General features: G+C 39.9%; 3 protein-coding genes and 1 pseudogene across 6 annotated transcripts; 2 read left to right on the top strand and 2 right to left on the bottom strand.

Annotated features, from left to right (window-relative positions):
• The first annotated feature begins 845 nt into the window (after positions 1–845).
• LOC121793416 (carboxylesterase 1-like) lies at positions 846–2,201 on the top strand. The gene has a single exon (XM_042191424.1). It carries the CDS (start codon positions 1,081–1,083, stop codon positions 2,044–2,046), a length of 966 nt encoding a protein of 321 aa, XP_042047358.1. The 5' UTR covers positions 846–1,080; the 3' UTR covers positions 2,047–2,201.
• A 6,643-nt stretch (positions 2,202–8,844) lies between these two features.
• LOC121793472 (putative F-box protein PP2-B12) lies at positions 8,845–10,615 on the top strand. Its single transcript, XM_042191484.1, has 3 exons — positions 8,845–9,211; positions 9,732–9,847; positions 9,935–10,615. Exons 1-3 carry the CDS (start codon positions 8,921–8,923, stop codon positions 10,440–10,442), a joined length of 915 nt encoding a protein of 304 aa, XP_042047418.1. The 5' UTR covers positions 8,845–8,920; the 3' UTR covers positions 10,443–10,615.
• A 270-nt stretch (positions 10,616–10,885) lies between these two features.
• On the bottom strand, positions 10,886–11,888 carry LOC121795036 (annotated as a pseudogene).
• Positions 11,889–16,540: 4,652 nt separating this feature from the next.
• LOC121793687 (U11/U12 small nuclear ribonucleoprotein 35 kDa protein-like) lies at positions 16,541–19,270 on the bottom strand. Of its 4 annotated transcripts, XM_042191725.1 has the most exons (10): positions 18,903–19,270; positions 18,754–18,805; positions 18,616–18,663; positions 18,485–18,526; positions 18,117–18,187; positions 17,743–17,758; positions 17,322–17,412; positions 17,180–17,255; positions 16,954–17,032; positions 16,541–16,865 (listed from the first exon to the last, which is right to left on the bottom strand). In XM_042191725.1, the coding sequence occupies exons 3-10, from the start codon at positions 18,646–18,648 to the stop codon at positions 16,716–16,718; spliced, it is 558 nt and encodes a 185-aa protein (XP_042047659.1). In that variant the 5' UTR covers positions 18,649–18,663; positions 18,754–18,805; positions 18,903–19,270; the 3' UTR covers positions 16,541–16,715. The 4 variants fall into 4 exon arrangements, with proteins under 4 accessions (XP_042047659.1, XP_042047661.1, XP_042047662.1 ...); XM_042191727.1 differs by lacking the exon at positions 17,743–17,758 and having other exon boundaries at positions 17,322–17,359; XM_042191728.1 differs by lacking the exons at positions 18,485–18,526; positions 18,616–18,663.
• Between the last annotated feature and the right edge of the window lie 259 nt (positions 19,271–19,529).

Here is a 19,529-nt window from a genome sequence, read left to right as displayed (position 1 = left end):
GCTATCTCATCACCAAAACTCCCATACGAAAAAGGGGAACACTGTATATAATGATACAACTTTCGAAAGTGAAATGTAATTTAATTTTAAGTTGAATAAATATTACACGCTGAAGTCGTAATTTAATCGGAAAATGCAAAAAAAAAAAAATTGGCCGAACCGGTCCGGAACCGCCGGTTCAGGTCGAAAACCGCGGTTTTGAACCGCCGCTTGAACCGCCGGTTTTTTGAATCGGAACCGCCGGGACCCAAGGCGGGCCGGTTCCGGTTCATGCATTTCATGAACCGTGAACCGTCGGTTCATGAACCGGAACCGGCGGTTCCTGAACCGTGTGCACGCCTAGGAAGGAGTATTACGTTACCCCTCCATTCCCTCATAGTTGAGACGAAACTTTTCGCCACGGAGTTTAAGAAAGGAATGTTGAGTGTGTTGAATAAATAGATAAAAAAGTAAGAAAAAGAAAAAGATAGAGAGAATAAAGTAAGAAAGAGAAAAAATATTACTATTTATGGAAATGACCTAACTATGAGGGAACTTCCCGAAATTAAAAAAATGACTCAACTATGAAAGAACGGAGGGAGGATATGATTTACTTATTACTCCCTCCGTCCCTCAAAGTTTGTCCCCATTTTTCTATTTTTGTCTGTCCTTCAAAATTTGCTTCAAAATTTCACTTTTTACCATTTTTAGTAGTGGACATCATATTCCTCTAACTCATTCATACGCACATTTTGTTATAAAACTAATATATAAAAGTAGGATTTACATTCCACTAACTTTTTCAACTCACTTTTAGTTACATTTCTTAAAACTCGTGTCGGGTCAAAGTGAGACAATATTTGGAGGACGGAGGGAGTAATTTACTTGGCCGCCAATCACGACTGCATTTTTGCTTGGTTCCCAAGCCCAAAATGGTACTTGGCTGCCAATGGCTTTCGACAACTGCATCTGCTTGGTTCCCAAGCCCAAAATAGTCCAACTACACATATTTACAGTTCTCCCCCTCACTCTTATAAATCATAATCTCATTCTCATTCATTTATTCCCATCTGTAGACTAGAGGATAAGATAACCCCAGCAATGTCAGAAACCCAAGCCATTTCCGATTCCGACCCTTACACCAAGATTGGCCTCAGGAAAAACTCCGACGGTTCCTTCACACGCATCAGGCCTATAGTGGATGAGACGCCGGCCTGCCCCGATCCACCTATCTCAGTTCCCATCCTCACCAAGGACGTCCCTATCAATCCACTAAACAACACGTGGGCCCGCCTCTATCTCCCCCGATCCCAAATTCAATCCTCCGCCAAGCTTCCCCTCATAGTCTTCTTCCACGGCGGAGGCTTCACCGTGGCCAGCGCAGCCTCATCCTTCTTCCAGAGCTTCTGCTCCGAGATCACCCTCCACCTCCACGCGCTGATGGTGTCGGTCGACTACCGCCTGGCGCCGGAGCACCGCCTCCCCGCCGCCTACGACGACTGCATGGAGTCACTGCTATGGCTCAAATCCGGCGACGAGTGGATCACCGACCACGCCGACCTCTCCAACTGCTACATCATGGGAAACAGCGCCGGCGGTAACTTAGCGCTGCACGCGGGACTGCAGGCGTCGCGGCGCTTGGAGGAGGTTGCGCCGGTGAAGATCCGAGGGCTGATCCTGCACCAGCCGTTCTTTGGCGGGGTGGAGCGGACAGCGTCGGAGATTCGGCTGGCGGAGAATGAGATAATCCCGTTATATATGACTGATTTAACTTGGGATATGGCGCTGCCGATTGGGGCTGATCGTGATCACGAATTCTCGAATCTTCGTAAGGGATTGATGGATGTGGATAAGGTTGTGAGTGAGGGGTGGAGGATTTTGGTGTCGGGTAATGAAGGTGACCCCTTGATTGATCGTCAAAGGGAGTTGGCCAAATTATTGAGAGAGAAAGATGTGATAGTGGTGGAAGACTTTAGAGAGGAAGGCTATCATGGGATTGAGTTCTTTGACCATTCCTTTGCTCTTGCCTTGTGTCCTGTTTTGAACACTTTCATTCTTCATGTTTGACTATTTTCTCAGTTTTTATTCTTCTGTCTACCCTACTTCCATATTAAATACTAGTATAGTAATATGTTTGTTGTTTTGTTTGCATTAAATTTGATGTATTATTGGTGTTCATCGAGCTAGTTTGAAACTAAATGAAGCAAACTTTTTTTTAGTAAGTAATGTTGATTTATTTATTACTGTAATTTTATGTTATATGATACACAATTAGCAGTCTGTTATACTTGTAGATTTTCATTTTTTTTTTATTATAACATACACACTAAGGAAAACATCCAATTATTGGTTGTGCAAATTTGATTTGTCTTGTTACTCCATACTATTGTAGTAATTGACAGATTGGGTCAATAAAGGAGGCTGAAGCCATAATATCCTAATGTGAAAATTTAACTTGTTTAACAAAATGGAATAGTTCGATACAACGTGGCGCAAAGTTTGAGCAGTTTGATATTCCTAGACATGTGCATGCTTCATATAGTAATATGCGCTACTCCCTCCGTCTAAAAAAAGATGACTCATTCCTTAAGCGGCACGAGATTTTATACAACTTTATTTTGTGTGTAAGTGGAGAGAGTAAAGTAAGAGAGAGAATAAAGTAGAGATAAAATGTATTTCCATTTTAAGTAATGGGTCATTTTTGTTGGAACAAACCAAAAAGAAAAGTGAGTCATCTTCAATGAGACGGATGGAGTAACATTTAATGTTATCGTGTTCAAGTTCAACTTCGTAATTAGTAGTGTCAATTCATGCATTTTTACTTTATTAATATCACGGCCCGAAGGGGCGGACGCAGAAAAAATGCGATAGGGGCTGAAATATATGTATATATACATATTTTTTTTCTCATTCTTGTTAAGGGCTCGATATTCAATTTTGAATACTTTTTAAAAAATTACAGTAAAATAAAATGGAAAAAAATTAGGTAAGGGCTTAAACCCTAACCTTTCTCCAATGTGTGTAACGGACTAACCCAATATTTAATTGGATCAATTGATGCGTATATTCGTATCTTATCCAATAAAGCTGTTCCAAAATCCAATGAATCCTTAATAGAATGAAAATTAGGGGGAAAGATAGTGTGTTTAAAATTAAATAGGCTTTTTGTGTAAGAATGAGCAATTAAAGTGTGAAGAGTATGGGATTTGACGTGTCTCGCATACAATTTCGACTTTTGCAAACTCTTTTCTTCTCATTTTACACTACCCACAGATTTCAGTTTTTACCCCTTTTTTTTGTGGAAAAGCCCACCCTTAATTGCGAAGCTTTCATCCATACAACTTAGCCTCGAAGACAACATATACACACCGTTCTAATATAAGAGTAGTTAATCAGTTTTACATTAACTTCACATGATCTGTCCTTCAATTAAAAAAATCTTGTCTTTTCTTTTTTTAGGCAGACCCAATTATAAACAATACACATTTTTACAACTTTTTATAATCATCGATATTGAATGAATAAACACGATACCATATATGGACTATATCGTTGCAAATACTACAACAAAAGATACTACATATAGTAAAGTGTAAATACGTATTTATAATTAATTCTAATGCTTGATGTTCAGAGACTTGTGATATTTGTCTCTAGTATTTTCAAGATTGGATTACTATTATTTAGATTTTCCGTCTAATTACTGACGTGTCTTTGCAAAAGAAAATTTCTTAAAAAGCAAAATCAGAATCTAAACCAAAAAAAGTAGTAGGAGCTTTTTTGTTGATTCTCGCTTTCCATTCGGCTTCTCTTTTATCACGCCCTGTAAATGAATTTATTGCCTATTTGCATTACCTTCATCGTTAAGTTATGATAAGTGAATAAATGCATACCTTTATAAGTCAAAAAATTATACTCTCTTCGTCCCATAAAAATATGTGCACTTTCTATTTTCGTTCGTCCCACAAAAATATGTGCATTCCATTTTTTAGAAAGTTATATCAATTTAATAATGTAGGTCCCACTATCCAGTAACACTACCTTAACTACCATTCTCCTCATCTCTCTTACTTTACCGTACCTATCTCTGCCCTCTACCTTATTTTACCAAATTTGTCTTAATTCTCGTGCCATTTCCCTTGCCCATATTTTTATGGGACGGAAGGAGTATTATTAATCAATACAATAACTTTTATATATATATTTGATGTATGGATCATCTTGTAATGCTTATAACATCATAATCTAAAATTAAGGCTAAATCTACACCCTTAGATTTTGAAATGAGTGGATAAGATTAAAGCTCACAAATTTCAATAAATAGTACACAAAATATCAACAAAAGGGTAATATCGTCATTATGTTATCATATGATAATTTTTGTGAGTGTTTTTTTATATCAACATAGTGTATTACAAATATCAACAATATGACATGATAATATCAACACAAGTACAGAAAAATATCAACACAATTTTATTGATATTTTACATACATTATATTGAGATTTTGCATATACTATATTGAGATTTTTTTTGCAGTTATTGATAAAATCTGTTTGTCAACATGTACACAAATTGAAATATAATTTATCAAATTTCATCACCCGGACATCGTCGGAACATATGCAATTGAGATCTTGTTGGAATCCTTATAAATTATCTTTAATTTGATATATTTTTTGGGAAAAAATAATTTAAATCGAGAGAGTTACGTAAATTTAAAGTATTGAGATGATTTTGATGAGAGATAATTGACATTTTAAGTTTATTTAATAATTTTTTTAATTTAAAATATAATTCATGTGAGATTATTTCAATCACTAGATCTCTAATGGCTAAGATTTGGTCTTAATTTGTGATTGCTAATTAGTTAGCAATTGATCACTCCCGTATTTATCATCGTATATTTATCATTTACTATATTCTAAATTTTATAAGAACTATTGGGATTACCATAAACACATCTTCAAGATTATATTGAGATTCCGAGTGATGACCACCACAAACAGACTTTGGAAAATTTGATCTCCAAAAGCAAAATTAAGAGAAAGAAAATGTTACAAAATGAACCAATTTCATTTCAAAGTGACCATTGTTTTAGGTTGATGACATATAGACATAAATTAATTAAGTTTTATAGAAGTACTAATTTTTAGGCTAAAATAGTTTTTAGAGTAACAAAGAAATTGACTCTGCGCACCGACATTACCTAAAAACGGAATGCTTGGTAATTTATCGGCCAACTGTACTCTTCCAATTCAATTGAATCAACATTAATTTCAACCAATGTAAATCGCTTTGTTAGAGCTAGACTTCTTGTGGAAGGAATATTAATTCGAATAAAGGTTCATTTCCTTTTCTTAGTTCAGAAGGTAGGCGTCTAATTTAAACATTTTTCTATATTACTAGTTTAGTCGCTCATAATTTTTTTATTAGGGTTACACTGTCGTCTACAAAGTCAACTTTGATTTCTTAGACTTTATATAAATATTTTATATTTGGCTGATATTAAAGTAAGCATACTAAGGCCATCCACAATGTTATCACTATATCGTCCCTTAACTGTCCCTTAAAACACTATTTGCAGCCCTCACTGTACTTTTTTACTCCATCCCTTAATTAAGGGACGGAACCTGCAACTCTCCGTCCCTTAACCGTCCCTTAAACCGTCCCTTAAAATAGTATTCATTCAATTTCATTTTTTTATTTTTTTTTCCACCAAATTCTATTAATAAAAAACACACTTCATTAAAAATAAAATAACATTACAACATAAAATAAAAATACAACTTAAAATTCAAAAAAATAAAAAAAGACATAAGTAAAATCCTAAAAAAATAAAAATGACATAATTTAAAATACCATTTTATAGAAAATAAAAAAAACTACTCCGCCGGCGAATCATCCCCCGAAGGCGGTGGAGGTGCCCTGAGGCCACTTGGAGGCGGGATACCAAGTTGTGCCGCTATAAACAGGACTTCGTTAAGTCATGCTTCGTATTGGGTGGGCGTAAAGCGGGAAGTGTCCGCCATTGTGGCGGTCATGTACATGGACATAAAGGAGTTCGAAGGTCCCCCCGAGCCCAAGCCCGCCTGGCTTGATTCGGCTCGGCCCCTCCTCCCTCTAGCCGCCTTCGCCGCATTTCTCCCTTGCGGCGACGGCGCCCACGGGAGGACCCCACGGCATCGTCTGCCGGGGTCTCCTCCTCCTGCGAGGCAAACTATTGTGGCCCGATGCCCGAACCGCCCTCACCAGATGAGTATTGGCCACTCGCCGTGTGCTTCGTACGCTTCGAGGTCGAGCCTGAGCTGGACCGCACACCGCCGGCCCACCTTTCCTCGTCCCTGATGACCTCCCAAACATCGGCATATTTGAATTATTTGCTGGTGTCTTCGTAGTAGACCCGCAAAGCCGACCTCAGAATGTCGGCTCCCATGGCTCCGCTTTGGTACTGAGCCGCTACATTCTTGTAGATGCCGCATAATCGTTTGACCTCTCTGTCGACTCGATCAAAGTGAGCACGGAGCATCTTATATGTGCGATGGCTGGTCTTTTTCGGCTTAATCTCGTGGTAGGCCTCAGTGACCTTTTCCCAGAAGCACTACCGGGGTTCTTGATTCCCGACGATGGGATCGTACGAGATGATGATCCAGGTGTTGTACACCGCCAGCGTTTCTTTGGGGCCGTACGGATGTCGGCCTAGATCCTCCCCTCCTCCCCCGCCTCCGCCCTGGAGCCTCCCCCGCATCGGCCTTCTTCCGGAGTGGGTTGAGCCGGATAATCCTCCCGAATCTGGGATAATCCCTGCGAATACCGCAGGGCGGAGGGACGGGCGTATGCATCATCATCAAAATTGGGTGGTTGGTACCCCCCGGCGTGCCCAAACCATGGGTGCCCGGCGTCGACGAACCAGAACCACCCAATGTGTTGTACATGCTCCCTAAGTCGCCGAACGCGTTGAGATCCCACGCGCCGGAGCCGCCACCGCCGGAGTTTCCTTCGCCGGACATTTTGTGATTAGAAGTTAGATGAAAATTGGAGAGGAAATGGAGATGAATTTGGAAGAATAGATGTGTAGTTGTGTGTGAAATGAGGATGAATTAGGAGTATTTATAAAGTAAAAATTGAAAACGGCTCTTTTAAACGGTAACATTACCGTTTCACTTTATTTATTTATTTTATTTATTTAATTCGAATTTTTTTAAAAAAAATAATTATTGCGTCAGCGTGACGACGCCCAATCGCGGGCCGGCGAGTGGCTGTCTCGCATGGCCGGGGAGCGCGCCACGTCGCCGCGGCGCGTGCCCGCGTTACGTCCCGGCAGAACGAGTTTCGTGACGAGATGGTGACGGCCTGGGGACGAGATGGGGCGCCGCAACGCGTCGCGCTGCCGTCCCGTCCCTGCGTGACGGGTTCCAGGCCACCCGCGTGACGCGTTGCGGGTGGCCTAAGAGCATCCACGACGGTGGCGTCCGTCGCCACGGCGGTCCGCGCCGCTGGCACGGACGCCACCCGCCGCCGTGCCAGCGAGCAGCTGACGTGGCGCGCCCTCATTCGTCAACGGCATAGCCGTTGTGTTTAAATTGTTTTTAATTAAAAAAACCGATAAAAAAAAAAAAAAAATTCACTTCCCACAAATATTATATCCGTTTATAACCGTTTTTCCCACTTTTTAATTTTTTTTTAAATTTTTTTTACCCCAAAAATACACAGTTTCATCTATAATACCCCCAATTTCACTCCCAAAAATTCACATAAAACTACACAATTCTCATCATCATTCTCTCATCTCCATTCTCATCTTCAATCTCTCATATCCATTTTCATCTTCATTCTCTCATACCCTACAACACCACTATGTCCGGTCACGACGATAACCCAAGCGGCTCCCACGGTTGGAACCCCGAATGGTTCGGTTCACAACCGTTTCCTAGTCCGAAAACGGACTATTCGGCCCCTCCTCTCACCCAAGATTCGGGCGTTCCGGGTGGCTACCAGCCATACCCGGTCTACGACCAAGGTGGCTCTGATGGGCGATACGGGTGGACACCGGAGCCTAGACCTCCCGTCCCTTCCCAAACTCCGACTCCTCCATCTCGCGCCGGTGTCCGCACACCGTACTCACCGGCGGAGATGGATAGATTGTTCAAGGCGTACTTGGAAATATCCGAAGATGCGGTGGTTGGCACAAACCAATCCGGCGATCACTTATGGAAATGTTTTAATTATGTAATTTTTAATTTTTAGGATTTTAATTATGTCTTTTTTATTTTATTTGTAATTTGTAATATTTATTGTGGTTTTTTAATGAATTTTAGTATTATGGAAATGTTTTTGTTTAATTGAATTTTAAATTAATTGTGCTCGTCCTTGCGGAAGAGCACAACTGTGGGTGTTGTGCTCTAGCCAGAGAGCAGACAGAAAAAGTGGGGTCGGGCCCATAATCGTGCCGCTGGCAAGAGCACGGTTGTGGATGCTCTAAGACTGAGTTGATTACGTTCTCTGTCAAATATAGTAAATAGTATTTCAATAGAAATGTACCCTATTTGAAATCGGGATCGTATTCGCAAATGTAACAAAATTGATTTCACTTATCCCATTTCTCCAATATTATATTATATTTTAAAATTAAATGGATATGTCTTCCCAAGTTCATGACTACATATACATATTTTTTTATTATCTTCAACTCCATATTATGTTTGTTTGATATTAGGATTGTTCATATAAAGCAAGTGTAACAAAAAAAATTAAATGCAAATTGATTTCACCTATCCCATTTCTCCAATATTATATTCTATTTAAAATTAAATGCAAATGTCTGCCCAAGTTCATCACACCATGTATATATATATATGCAGCGGTGGCTTCGTTTGAGTAACTGCACGAAGATATTTGGCACGATTTCTACAAAAATCTAGAGAGAAGAGAAGAGAGAGATGGCGGTGGAGAGTTCGAATGACATCTACGCCCTCCCAGAGGACTGCATAGCCACCGCGCTGTCGCTCACCAGCCCTAAGGACGTTTGCCGGCTGTCGGCGGTCGCTTCCACATTCCGATCCGCCTCCCAATCCGACGCCGTTTGGGCCCGCTTCCTGCCCTCCGATTATCCACACATAATTTCCCGCGCTCTTGACGGCGGAGATTCACTGCTTTCGAAATTTCATTCCAAGAAGGATCTCTATCTCCACCTCTGCGATCATCCCCTTCTCATCGACGATGGCCGCAAGGTATGTCGGTTTGTTCTTCGACTTCTATCGCACTCACTTTTCTCGTTTAACATGATTTAGTTTTGGATGCAATTACGAGACTGGACTTGTGCGATGATTTTTCCATGCTATTGGATATGATCATCTGCTGGATTATGCTATTGCGCTTCCAAATTTTCTTATCTGTGCGATTTCGCTGCTATCTATAGTTGAAAATGATTACATCCTCATCAGGATTTTTAATTATTAGGCGAAGAGAAATTATAATTAATACTCACATTTTTGTGACTGTTTAGAGTGAGCTCGGATTTTCTGTTTCAGATTGGTTTCATTTGCATCTAACACCAATTGGTTGATTGAATATTTTCTAGGTCACTTAATGGGGTTTACCTGAGTGAAATTCTAGGTTACAATTTCTGTAACACTGCATTTTTTTTTGTGATCTTTGAGTTTCTCATGCTAGGCTTTTGCTTTTGCTACATGAAGTTTTATTGTTGTTTGGTGTTTGCATCTGACATGCTTTCTCTGTATCATTGCACAGAGTTTTCAATTGGAGAAGCTGAGTGGTAAGAAATGTTACATGCTATCTGCAAGGGACCTCTCCATTGTGTGGGGAGATACTCAATACTGGCGATTTCTCAGTCTCCCTGAATCCAGGTAGTTAGTTAAATGCCTCTAATTATCAGTTAAACCCAAAATCGGGCTTTTCGCTGAATGGATGATACTTACCCACATTCATATTAGGTTTCCGGAGGTGGCAGAGCTCCTCGACGTTTGCTGGTTCGAAATAAGAGGGAAGATAGAGATGAGCATGCTATCTTTGGGCACTAATTATGCAGCATACCTTGTGTTCACTTGCAGGTCTATGGTACATGGTTTTGATCATCAATCTGCAGAAGGTTATGTGAAAGTGAGTGGGAGTGGGAGTGGGAGTGAAAGTGAGAAACGTAGTGTTTGTTTGGATCCAGATGGAGCGCGGAGGCGTAGGCACCAGCGTATACCGAGACGTGAAGGATTGTTCTACCGCCGATTAACTCAAATGCGGAACCCGGAAGCCATGCTCCCGGACGGGGAGCCTGAGTACCCGAAGCAGAGAGGGGACGGGTGGATGGAGGTAGAATTGGGAGAGTGTTTCGTAGAGGAAAGGCAAGATGGAGAGCTGGAGGTGAGCGTGATGGAGGTCAAGGGCGGCAATTGGAAGAGTGGCATCATTATACAAGGGATTGAGATTAGACCTAAAGAGAGTAAGTAGATAGATGCTTGTAATGTCTGAATTTCTTAAAATCTTGATCAATGATCATAGTAAATTTGTGTAACCTTTTTTTTGTGGTGATGTTCGAGTTATATTTCGTTGTATTGTCCTGTTGTCTGAACTCGTCTTGTTGAAATTTGGACAGTTAACTTATTGAGAAGAGTATTTTAAAAGCCTATGAGTATGTATGTGCAGTGCTGAGTATGATTCTGACAAGGCACAGCACAAACCGGATTTCACATAAGCAAAGCTTTCATATGTAGGTAACAGAGATTTTTATCTGGCAAGTGGCCAAAGCAAAAGATCGAACTACATGTACAAAAGTTTATTTAGGTGAAACCCAATTGTTATACTAGTTGCATCATAGTCCACATTACAACACACATATATATATAAGTATAAAGCGGTATATACGGTAGCAGCCAAAAGCACAGTTGAGCGGATCAGCCATTGACGATTGATCCTCCATTAGGGTGGATGACTTGGCCCGTTATGTAAGACGAATCGACTTTGCAAGCAAGAAACACGTAGGCGGGCGCCACCTCGTGAGGCTGCCCCACCCTCCCCATGGGCACCTCTTTCCCGAAGCTGGCGCTCTCATCCTCCGTGAAGGAGGAGGGAACTAGAGGCGTCCAAATAGGGCCCGGCGCCACCCCGTTCACGCGTATCCCCTTCTGCACCAGCTGCAGCGCCAGCCCCCCGAGTGAAGGCCACGATCGCCCCCTTGGTCGCTGTGTAGTCCAGCAGCTTCGGGTTCCCTTTGTACGCAGTCACTGACGTCGTGTTGATGATGCAGCTCCCCTCCTTCATGTGCTTCAAAGCATGCCTGCAAATACCAATTCAATAATTTGATTTGGTTCGGTTAATCAAATTTGGAATGAAGTGGACGGTCACGAACCTGGTGGTGAAGAAGCAAGAGAAGATGTTGGTCCTGAAGACCCTCTCGAGGCGGGGCTCGTCGATCTCCTCGACGGAGCAGGCCTCGTACTGCTCGGCGGCGTTGTTGATGAGGATGTTGATCCTGCCGAAGCTGTTGACGACCTCATCGACGACACGCTTGCAGTTGTCGTCGTAGCCGAGGTCGGTGGGTATGGCGAGGGGGTCCTTGGCGTCGGCGTGCTTGGCCTTGTAGAGCATGTTGACCGTGTCCCTCGCGTCCTTGTCCTCTTGCCCTCCAAAGCGAAGCAGTGCGCCACAGCCCGCCCAATCCCGGAGTCCCCTCCGGTCACTAAGGCCACCTTCCCCTGTAAAACAAAATCAAGCCATTTTGATTTATCCGAAATATACATATATATATATGATGGATAGATAGGATACGAACCAGGAGGTTGTTAGCAGGTTTGTAGTGGTGAGTGGAGGCGCGGGGGGTGGGGTCCATGAGGTGCTCTTTTCCTGGCTGAGCATCCATTTTTCACAGGGAGGGAATTGATTGTTGCCGGAGGCCATGGATCGTAGTGGTTTTGGAAGAATGGGGGGGGGGGGAGCAGAGCGTCCGACGTCGGGAATGAGATTTAGATGGGTGCCACTGCCACCGAAATGATAATTATACCCACATGTGATTGTGATGTACTAATTGAGTAGCATCTCAACATCCGAGATATAACAGAAATAGATTAAAAATGTTGTTGAATGCAACTGAAAAATGGTTTAGGGGGGACGATGGAATCATAAATCATCTAAGGAGCCCCTATCTAAGTCCAGGATTAGTGCTATGTTGATTGAACCCACAACTTCTGATTTGGCAGATGAGAGGATAGCAAATGGGAACTATAAAACAACAAACTAGAAATTGAAATGCAAATCTCTAGAGTGCGTACTCCATTAATACACAACAGCCAGAGAAAGTAGGAAGAGACTAGACGGCCCATAATAAACGGGTTAGACAACGATGAGCTGTGCTGGCAAAGCTACCTCCATGAGTATTTGTGGTCAGCACCAAGACAGTCCAATCGTCCTCCGTCCCTATTCCTTCCCCACTGAACTTAGAGTCATTCAAGTACTTTGCGTTCTGAGACTGTGTGTAGTTTTGTTAAGAACTTGCACTTGCTCAGCACGGCCGGGTAGTCCGACATGAGCTGCGACTACATGGTCACAGCTCTCTTCCTCCATTTTGTCTGCTATCTCATCAGCCACGCAGTCGGCCTTGTCGTGCTTCACGAGTGCTGGAGCGTTGGCTCAAGTCCTGAAACTGTTGATTCCTTGTAGTAGGTCCTGCTCTTCTGCACATATATGCCCACATTTTATTCTACTCCCTCCGTATTCAAGAAATAGAAACATTTGATGCACAATTTGTAAAGTAAGTGAGAAAAATTGATAAAATAAGAGATAAGAAAAAAAAATGAGTAAAGCAAGAGAGGGGAAGAGAAAAAGTAGTGAAAGTAGAGTCAGTGGATTGTAGGTTCATGTCCTAAAATAGAAAGATTCTAAAGTTTCTATTTATAAGGAACGATCCAAAATAGAAATAGTTGCTATTTTTAGAAAAACGGAGTCTATTTATAAGGACTCATCCAAAATGGAAATAGTTGCTATTTTTAGAAAAAACGGAGGGAGTATCTTATAGTCTACACCCCAATCTCATATTGGATGGTAAATAAACACACTAAAATCACTCAACAATAACATTTTTAGAATGAAAAAGAAAAAAAAAAACAAAAAGGGCACAATTCGCATAGCATCATAAGTCACAAGGGCACCCGCAACGCGTCTCGTGGGTGTCCCTTATCTCGTCCCTCTGATCCGAGACGGGCGAGCTGTCTCGCCACGCGCTTATGCGACGTGGCGCACTCCGACGCCATGCGTGACGCCCACTCGCCGACCCGCGAGTGGGCTTCGTCACGCTGACGCAATAAATTATTTTTTTTAAAATTTGAATTAATAAAAAAAAATTAAAAACGGTCATATGACCGTTCAACAGTCATTTTTCTTTTTTTTTTATTTTTTTACTCTATAAATACTCCAATTTCATCCTCATTACACACAAACACACATCTATTCTTCTCAAATTACCTTCATTTCCTCTCCAATTTTCATCTCAAATCATCTCTTTTATTCTTCTACTAAAGTTAATACATTCATGGATCTATTTAAGCAAATGGGTCGAATAATGAAAGAATCACTTGAAGAAGATCGACGTAGGGAGGCGGAGGAAGCTGCGCCGCCCCAAAGACGATCCCGGACTTACATTCATCGTAACCGGGAGGAAGCCGCCGCAAGGTTAGTACGCGACTACTTCTGTGATAACCCAGTATGGGGAGATACCTATTTCCGTCGTCGTTTCCGCATGCGGCGACCGCTATTTCTCCACATCGCAAACACATTGGCAGCCCGGGAAGAGTTCTTCCAAGAAGGGTTCGACACACATTTGGGAAAAATTTGACGGAAGAAATTAAATTATGTATTTTTCATTTTTTAGGATTTTTAATTATGTTTATTTTTTATTTTTTTAAGAATTTTAAGTTGTAATTTTATTTTATTTAATGAAATGTGTTTTTATTAATTGAATTTGTTGGAAATAAAAATAAAAAATGAAATTGAATTAATAGTAAGTTAAGAGATGGTTAAGAGACGGATAAGAGATGGAGGGTTGCAGGTTATGTCTCTTAGTTAAGAGATGGAGTGAAAAGTACAGTGGGGCTCATGAATAGTTAAGGGATGAGACGGTTAAGAGACGGATAAGAGACAGCGTTGCGGATGGCCTAACATTGTGCATCATTAAAGTAATACTCTCTGTGTCACTTGTTAAGTGTTCAAAAGTGAGTCATTTCCATTTTTTCCATTCTCTCTCCTACTTTTTTCCTCTCTACATTTTCATTATATCTTACTTTATTCTTTCCACTTAACTAACAAACTCCACTTTCTTAAAACCTATACCGGAAAGTAATGTCTCTTTAAGGAGGGAGAGAGAGAGTACTTGTACATCGAATATGCAATTAAACACATGTTGAAGGTGGGGAAAATCAAAACAGGTCTTCGAAGATGATTTGCTAAAGATGTTCCACTTAATTTCTAGTTGTACCCGAACTAAAATACAGAAGAAAATATACAATGTATAAACTCTAAAAGTTGTGTAGAAAGTGAATGCAATATCAGTAAAACCTGCGTCTCTTTGAAGATAGTTTTTTGAGAGAGAGTGAATGCAATATTAGTAAAAACAAAATCATGAGTAGTAAACACTAGATCATTAATTATAACATAAATATATTGTCTCACTCTGCAGATGAGAGAGAGAGAGAGGGAGGGAGTAGAATTAATTACCATCAGAGCGTAGTTGCAGAGAAAAGAGCAAGAGGAAGGGATGAAGCAGCACAAGACGAGTTCAAAAACATTCCATTTGTTGCTGTGTGAGTATACAAAGAAAGTTATTGTTGCAGAAAATGAAGAATTGAAAATGGGAAAAAGGATTGTCAAGTAAGGAAAAGGGAGAAGAGGCGGGCGGATGTGAACATGCAAACTACACACCTCAACTTTCATCCTCAACTCCTCACACGTCTTCGAATCGCCATTTTCACTCTACACATATTATAAAACTATATCTCTTATAATTAATATAATACTCGATTAAAGAACTTCTGGGACAATACCCCAACTTTTAAGAATCGAAATCAATGTGGTCAAAATAAACTGTTCGGATTAGTTTTATTTTTACATTAAAATTTAAATAACATTTTATAATCGGGTAGTTGTATCAAGAAATACAACCTTTGGTCCAAATTTAATTACACCAACGTATCCTTAAATTTTGTCATAGTTTAATCAGACATCAATTTTAAAAGATATAACGGAAAGTTAATTGAAACATGAATTTTAAAAGATATAACGGAAAGTTAATTGAAAAATTAGTGAAAAGTGAATCTTATTTTTAAATATTACTTCATCCGTCCCCAAATAATATGCACTTTAGATTCGGCACGGATTTTAATACAAAATTGATAAAGTAGGAGAGAGGTAAAGAGAAAAAGTAATTAAAGTATTGTGAGTGGGAAATGAGTCCCACCACATTAAGAAAAGAGTTTACAAAATTGGAAAAATGCATATTTTTGTGGGACGGACTAAAAAGATTCTTATGGGACGGAGGAAGTATTTTATAATAGAATATGAGTGATAATAAATTAGTGAAATATAAAATCTATTATAAAAAATGATAAAAAATAATTACATTGTAGGACATATGAAAATTGAAATATGTGATAAATTTTGAAAGGAAATATAATTTAAAAGTTGATTACCAAATTACGAAATTTTGTTTTTTTTTAATCAAACTTTCACTATTTAAGATTTCTATGAAAACTGACATGATATTTGGGAATGCAAATGTGAGAAAAAAATGTTCCAAACTGACATTCCAACCATATCATTTTAAACTTTGAGGTACTTTTGGGCGATTTTTTTTTATTTCTCACAAATTTATAAAGTGATCACAAATTTTAAACCTGGACCTTGTACCAAATTTCTCACAATTTAACGTTCCAACCATATCAAAACTATCATAGCAAAATTTAAACTAAAGTGACAAATGATCAAAACAAGATTAGTATGATAACTCTAGGGCTATTTTTTTTCTAATTGAGCGTTGGGGAAGTCGCTTGTGTAAAACTTTTATATTCGTTTTTAGTAAACTGCAAAATTAGTATCTAGTGAATGCATGTTGTATATTTATTGCATATCATGAAATAAATAGCACCACATGTTTCTGCTTTGTTTCTTGAGGGAACTACGTAAATGGTCCATGAATTTTGCGTTTTACGTGCCAATCGTCTATGGACATTCGTGATACTTTTTCACTATTCATCACATTACACTAAAAATGTTTCCAAAAGGCGCAAGTACAAATGTCATTTGAACTTATGTTATTTGATCTTTTGGTTTTTTGGATGTTAATTATAGATCTCTACGACTTGTCACATGTTGATTTTTTATGGTTAATTGTGGATGTTATGACTTGTGATTGAGAAATTTTAGCTTTTAATGTTATGCAATGAGTACGAATACTTCGATTTTTTTAATCGGGTATTATATACTCCTGAGTGAATTTTCAGGATTGGACATCTAAGTCGGATATTCAGTCTTCTCTACTTTATTTTCTATCATACTTTACTTTCTTTTTACTTTAACTACTCCCTCCGTCCCATAAAAATATAGGCATATGCGTCAAAACATACTATTCACTCAAATTTTACAGGGGTGGGTAGAAACAGGTATACCAAACGTTAAAATGCTGCATTATGCAAAAGAGAGAATGATGGATCCTCATCCATGATCCAACCATTGCGCCAATCAGCTCCTCCTTCCGTCCACATGACTTCTGCCATGCGATGTTGGTCGCCTGGATGAAGAATGTCCAGCGTGTTTGTGGTGCTTCTCCGACCTACTTCTCTCATCCAAGTCAGAGGAGCCACTTCTTTTCCTTCTCGGTGGAGATGGGATCTAATTCAAATAGTAAATAACAAAAGTTTCAATCAAAATGGACACACGAACGAGACTCCATCTGTGCACAGCTCCTTATTTTGCTTACCTGAAAGCGCGACATATATCTTCCTTCGGGAGGTGGTGGTATGCCCAGCCTCTTTAAGTCATCTAATGGAATTTGCCTCCTGTTTTCTCACCAAGAGTATGTTTCCAGATTTAGTTACGAACTTAACGACATACTATGAGTTTAGCAAACGGAGGTGTGTGGTAGCATGCCTATTCTACTGGTTATAATAGTACTATAAAACAAAAATAGGCATATATAGACATACAGTGGAGCCCGGAATGGTCTTTCTCGTCCTCCGAATCGAAGTTGCCCTGATTCTTTCTTGCCACCAAGACCCCCACCTGTCGAACAAGGTACAGTCAAGCTCCCAGAATAGAAAACACAGCAAAAGGAAAGGTTTGGCTTACCTAGCCTTCTAGGAATCCACCCAGGCATCAGTTGCTGCCTATTGTAATCAACTATGATTTCAGAACCATCAATATAAGTATGATGAGCGTCCTACATATAAAAGAAAATAAGCTAGCTCACTAAATCACAAATGAACATCGATGGACAACATAACGTTGTGGGACAGTTTGACTACTATAGATTTGCAAGCATACTCAAAATCTAGATGCATACACAAGCATCCACACATAGGATAGGATCCACACATTAAAATTCTAGTATACTCTTCCATATGTAAAATTAATGAAAACATACACAAAATCTAAAGGTTGTAAGGAATACACATTTGATCTTAGTATTCTTCACGGAGTATGATAAAATGAAGGGATCAATAGAACAAAGGGTTCAGGATGCGTCTGAGAAATGTGGGCCAAGACTTACCACATTATATGCACACCTGACACCACAAGAGGAATCATTAAACAATATTAAAATCATGGTTAGGATATTATAATAATAATAATAATAATAATAATAATAATAATAATAATAATATGATAACATCCAAGAGTGTTCTATTTTTATCTCTCTTTCCCCCGGTAAAAAGCTTCTGGTTAGTGGTTACTACAATGTTCTATTTTTATCCCTGCATGTGGTGATTGTTTGAAGGAAACCACGAAAATACAGAACAATGGTTCAGACGACTTGGAGGTGCACTAGCTCTCTTCACGCGTGCGAGCACACACATACAGAGAAAATGGGCATCTGAAGAACTCAAACTAAGACCAGGATGGTATACAGAAAAATTCATGCACCTTGTATGCTCGACGCATGTCCTTCTCAGTTTCAAATTCAACAAATGCATAACCACGTGAGGCACCCGCCACTGAAGAGAAACAATCTACAGTGAGCTGGTTATTTATGTGGAATATAGAAACAAAGAAGCACATAGTAAATAAAGAACATTGCAAGTCATCCCTCAAGTATAGAGTTCATCCATCCTAGAAAAACCAACTCCAGTTCCTACTTTGGATAATGCCAGCATTCTATCAGTTATTGCCCTAGTAATCTTCTTTGAACACACATAAAACACTCACCAAGTAGTTTGTAGTTATACAATATTTCGATTACCAAGTCCCAAAACAACCAGCTGATTTGATAAGGCTAAGTTTGATGTATAAACCTGATTATTCAGCCAGCATGTTGAATTCCATCGTAAAGAAGCCTAGTAGCAGTTGGGGAGATACTATCAGTAGGAGAGACAAGCAATTTCACATGCCAAGATCAAGAGACTAACGAATGGAATTTAACTACCAGAGGCACATAGTTGTTCATCAAATTTCGCATAGATGCCTGGTAAATCTGAAAAGTGATTACAGTTTAGCCAGAAATTCGCTTGCTCTTACTTGAAAAGGCAACAAAAACTAGAATTTGAATGAATGGAATTTGTACCTATGTCCCTGATCAACCGCGAGTTCTTGACACGCCCAAAATCGCTCACAGCCTGAAAATGGGACCGATGGAAGAACCCAAGCTTATTGCACAGCAACACCGAATCGACATTTAAACTTCCAATTCAATAAAGGAACAACATGAAATACCTTGCGGAGAGTGTCTTCGGTGGTGAGATGAGAGAGACGGCCGACAAAGAGGGTGCAATAAGGATCGCCGGTGACTTTTGGGTAGCCGAAGGGGTCATCCGCAAGAACAATTTAAATTGGAGAGCGAAAACCTAATATCAGGCGCGATGAGATGAATTAGGAATAGGTAGGGTGAATTTGAGTACATAGGGCTGCTTTGGAGCAAAGGAGAGCTCTGTAGACGCCGTTGTCGTGGGGGAGAATGTCGGTTCCGTCAATGCTTCCGGCTTGGATAGGATGGTACTCATCCGAGTAGAATACTGAACTTAAACTGCTGCTGCTGCTGCTGCCGCCGCCGTCTCCGCCACCGCCGCGGCGGCTCATTTTCACGATCCGCCTTACGTAATTTGGTTCGTGTGTGCCTATGTAGAATAAATATAGTCATGCATTTTCTCAAAAAAAAAAAAAAGGTTCAAATTTCAATATAAAAAATAAAATGGTACTAATTGACATGTTTGAAAAATCACTGTCATTGAAACGCAATGCATAATTTGATATACTGCACTCTAATTTGATTATTAGTGTATCAAATTGCCTCCCTGATTCCAGTCCATTTTTTGTAGAACATGAAAATGGATATGCCAAAAA

The sequence above is a fragment of the Salvia splendens genome, chromosome 3 (assembly GCF_004379255.2).
Source record: "Salvia splendens isolate huo1 chromosome 3, SspV2, whole genome shotgun sequence".
NCBI classification, from domain to species: Eukaryota; Viridiplantae; Streptophyta; class Magnoliopsida; order Lamiales; family Lamiaceae; genus Salvia; species Salvia splendens.
This window is presented reverse-complemented; position numbering and strand designations above follow the sequence as displayed.

Excerpts from the sequence above, each read along its gene's own strand:
- LOC121793416 (XM_042191424.1), top strand. The coding sequence starts at position 1,081 with ATGTCAGAAACCCAAGCCATTTCCGATTCCGACCCTTACACCAAGATT.
- LOC121793472 (XM_042191484.1), top strand. The coding sequence starts at position 8,921 with ATGGCGGTGGAGAGTTCGAATGACATCTACGCCCTCCCAGAGGACTGC. Across the intron at positions 9,212-9,731 it reads TCATCGACGATGGCCGCAAG|AGTTTTCAATTGGAGAAGCT; the intron begins GTATGTCGGTTT and ends ATCATTGCACAG. Across the intron at positions 9,848-9,934 it reads CTCAGTCTCCCTGAATCCAG|GTTTCCGGAGGTGGCAGAGC; the intron begins GTAGTTAGTTAA and ends CATTCATATTAG.
- LOC121793687 (XM_042191725.1), bottom strand. The coding sequence starts at position 18,648 with ATGCGAAATTTGATGAACAACTATGTGCCTCTG. Across the intron at positions 17,256-17,321 it reads GTGGATTCCTAGAAGGCTAG|GTGGGGGTCTTGGTGGCAAG; the intron begins GTAAGCCAAACC and ends CTTGTTCGACAG. Across the intron at positions 16,866-16,953 it reads GATATATGTCGCGCTTTCAG|ATCCCATCTCCACCGAGAAG; the intron begins GTAAGCAAAATA and ends TATTTGAATTAG.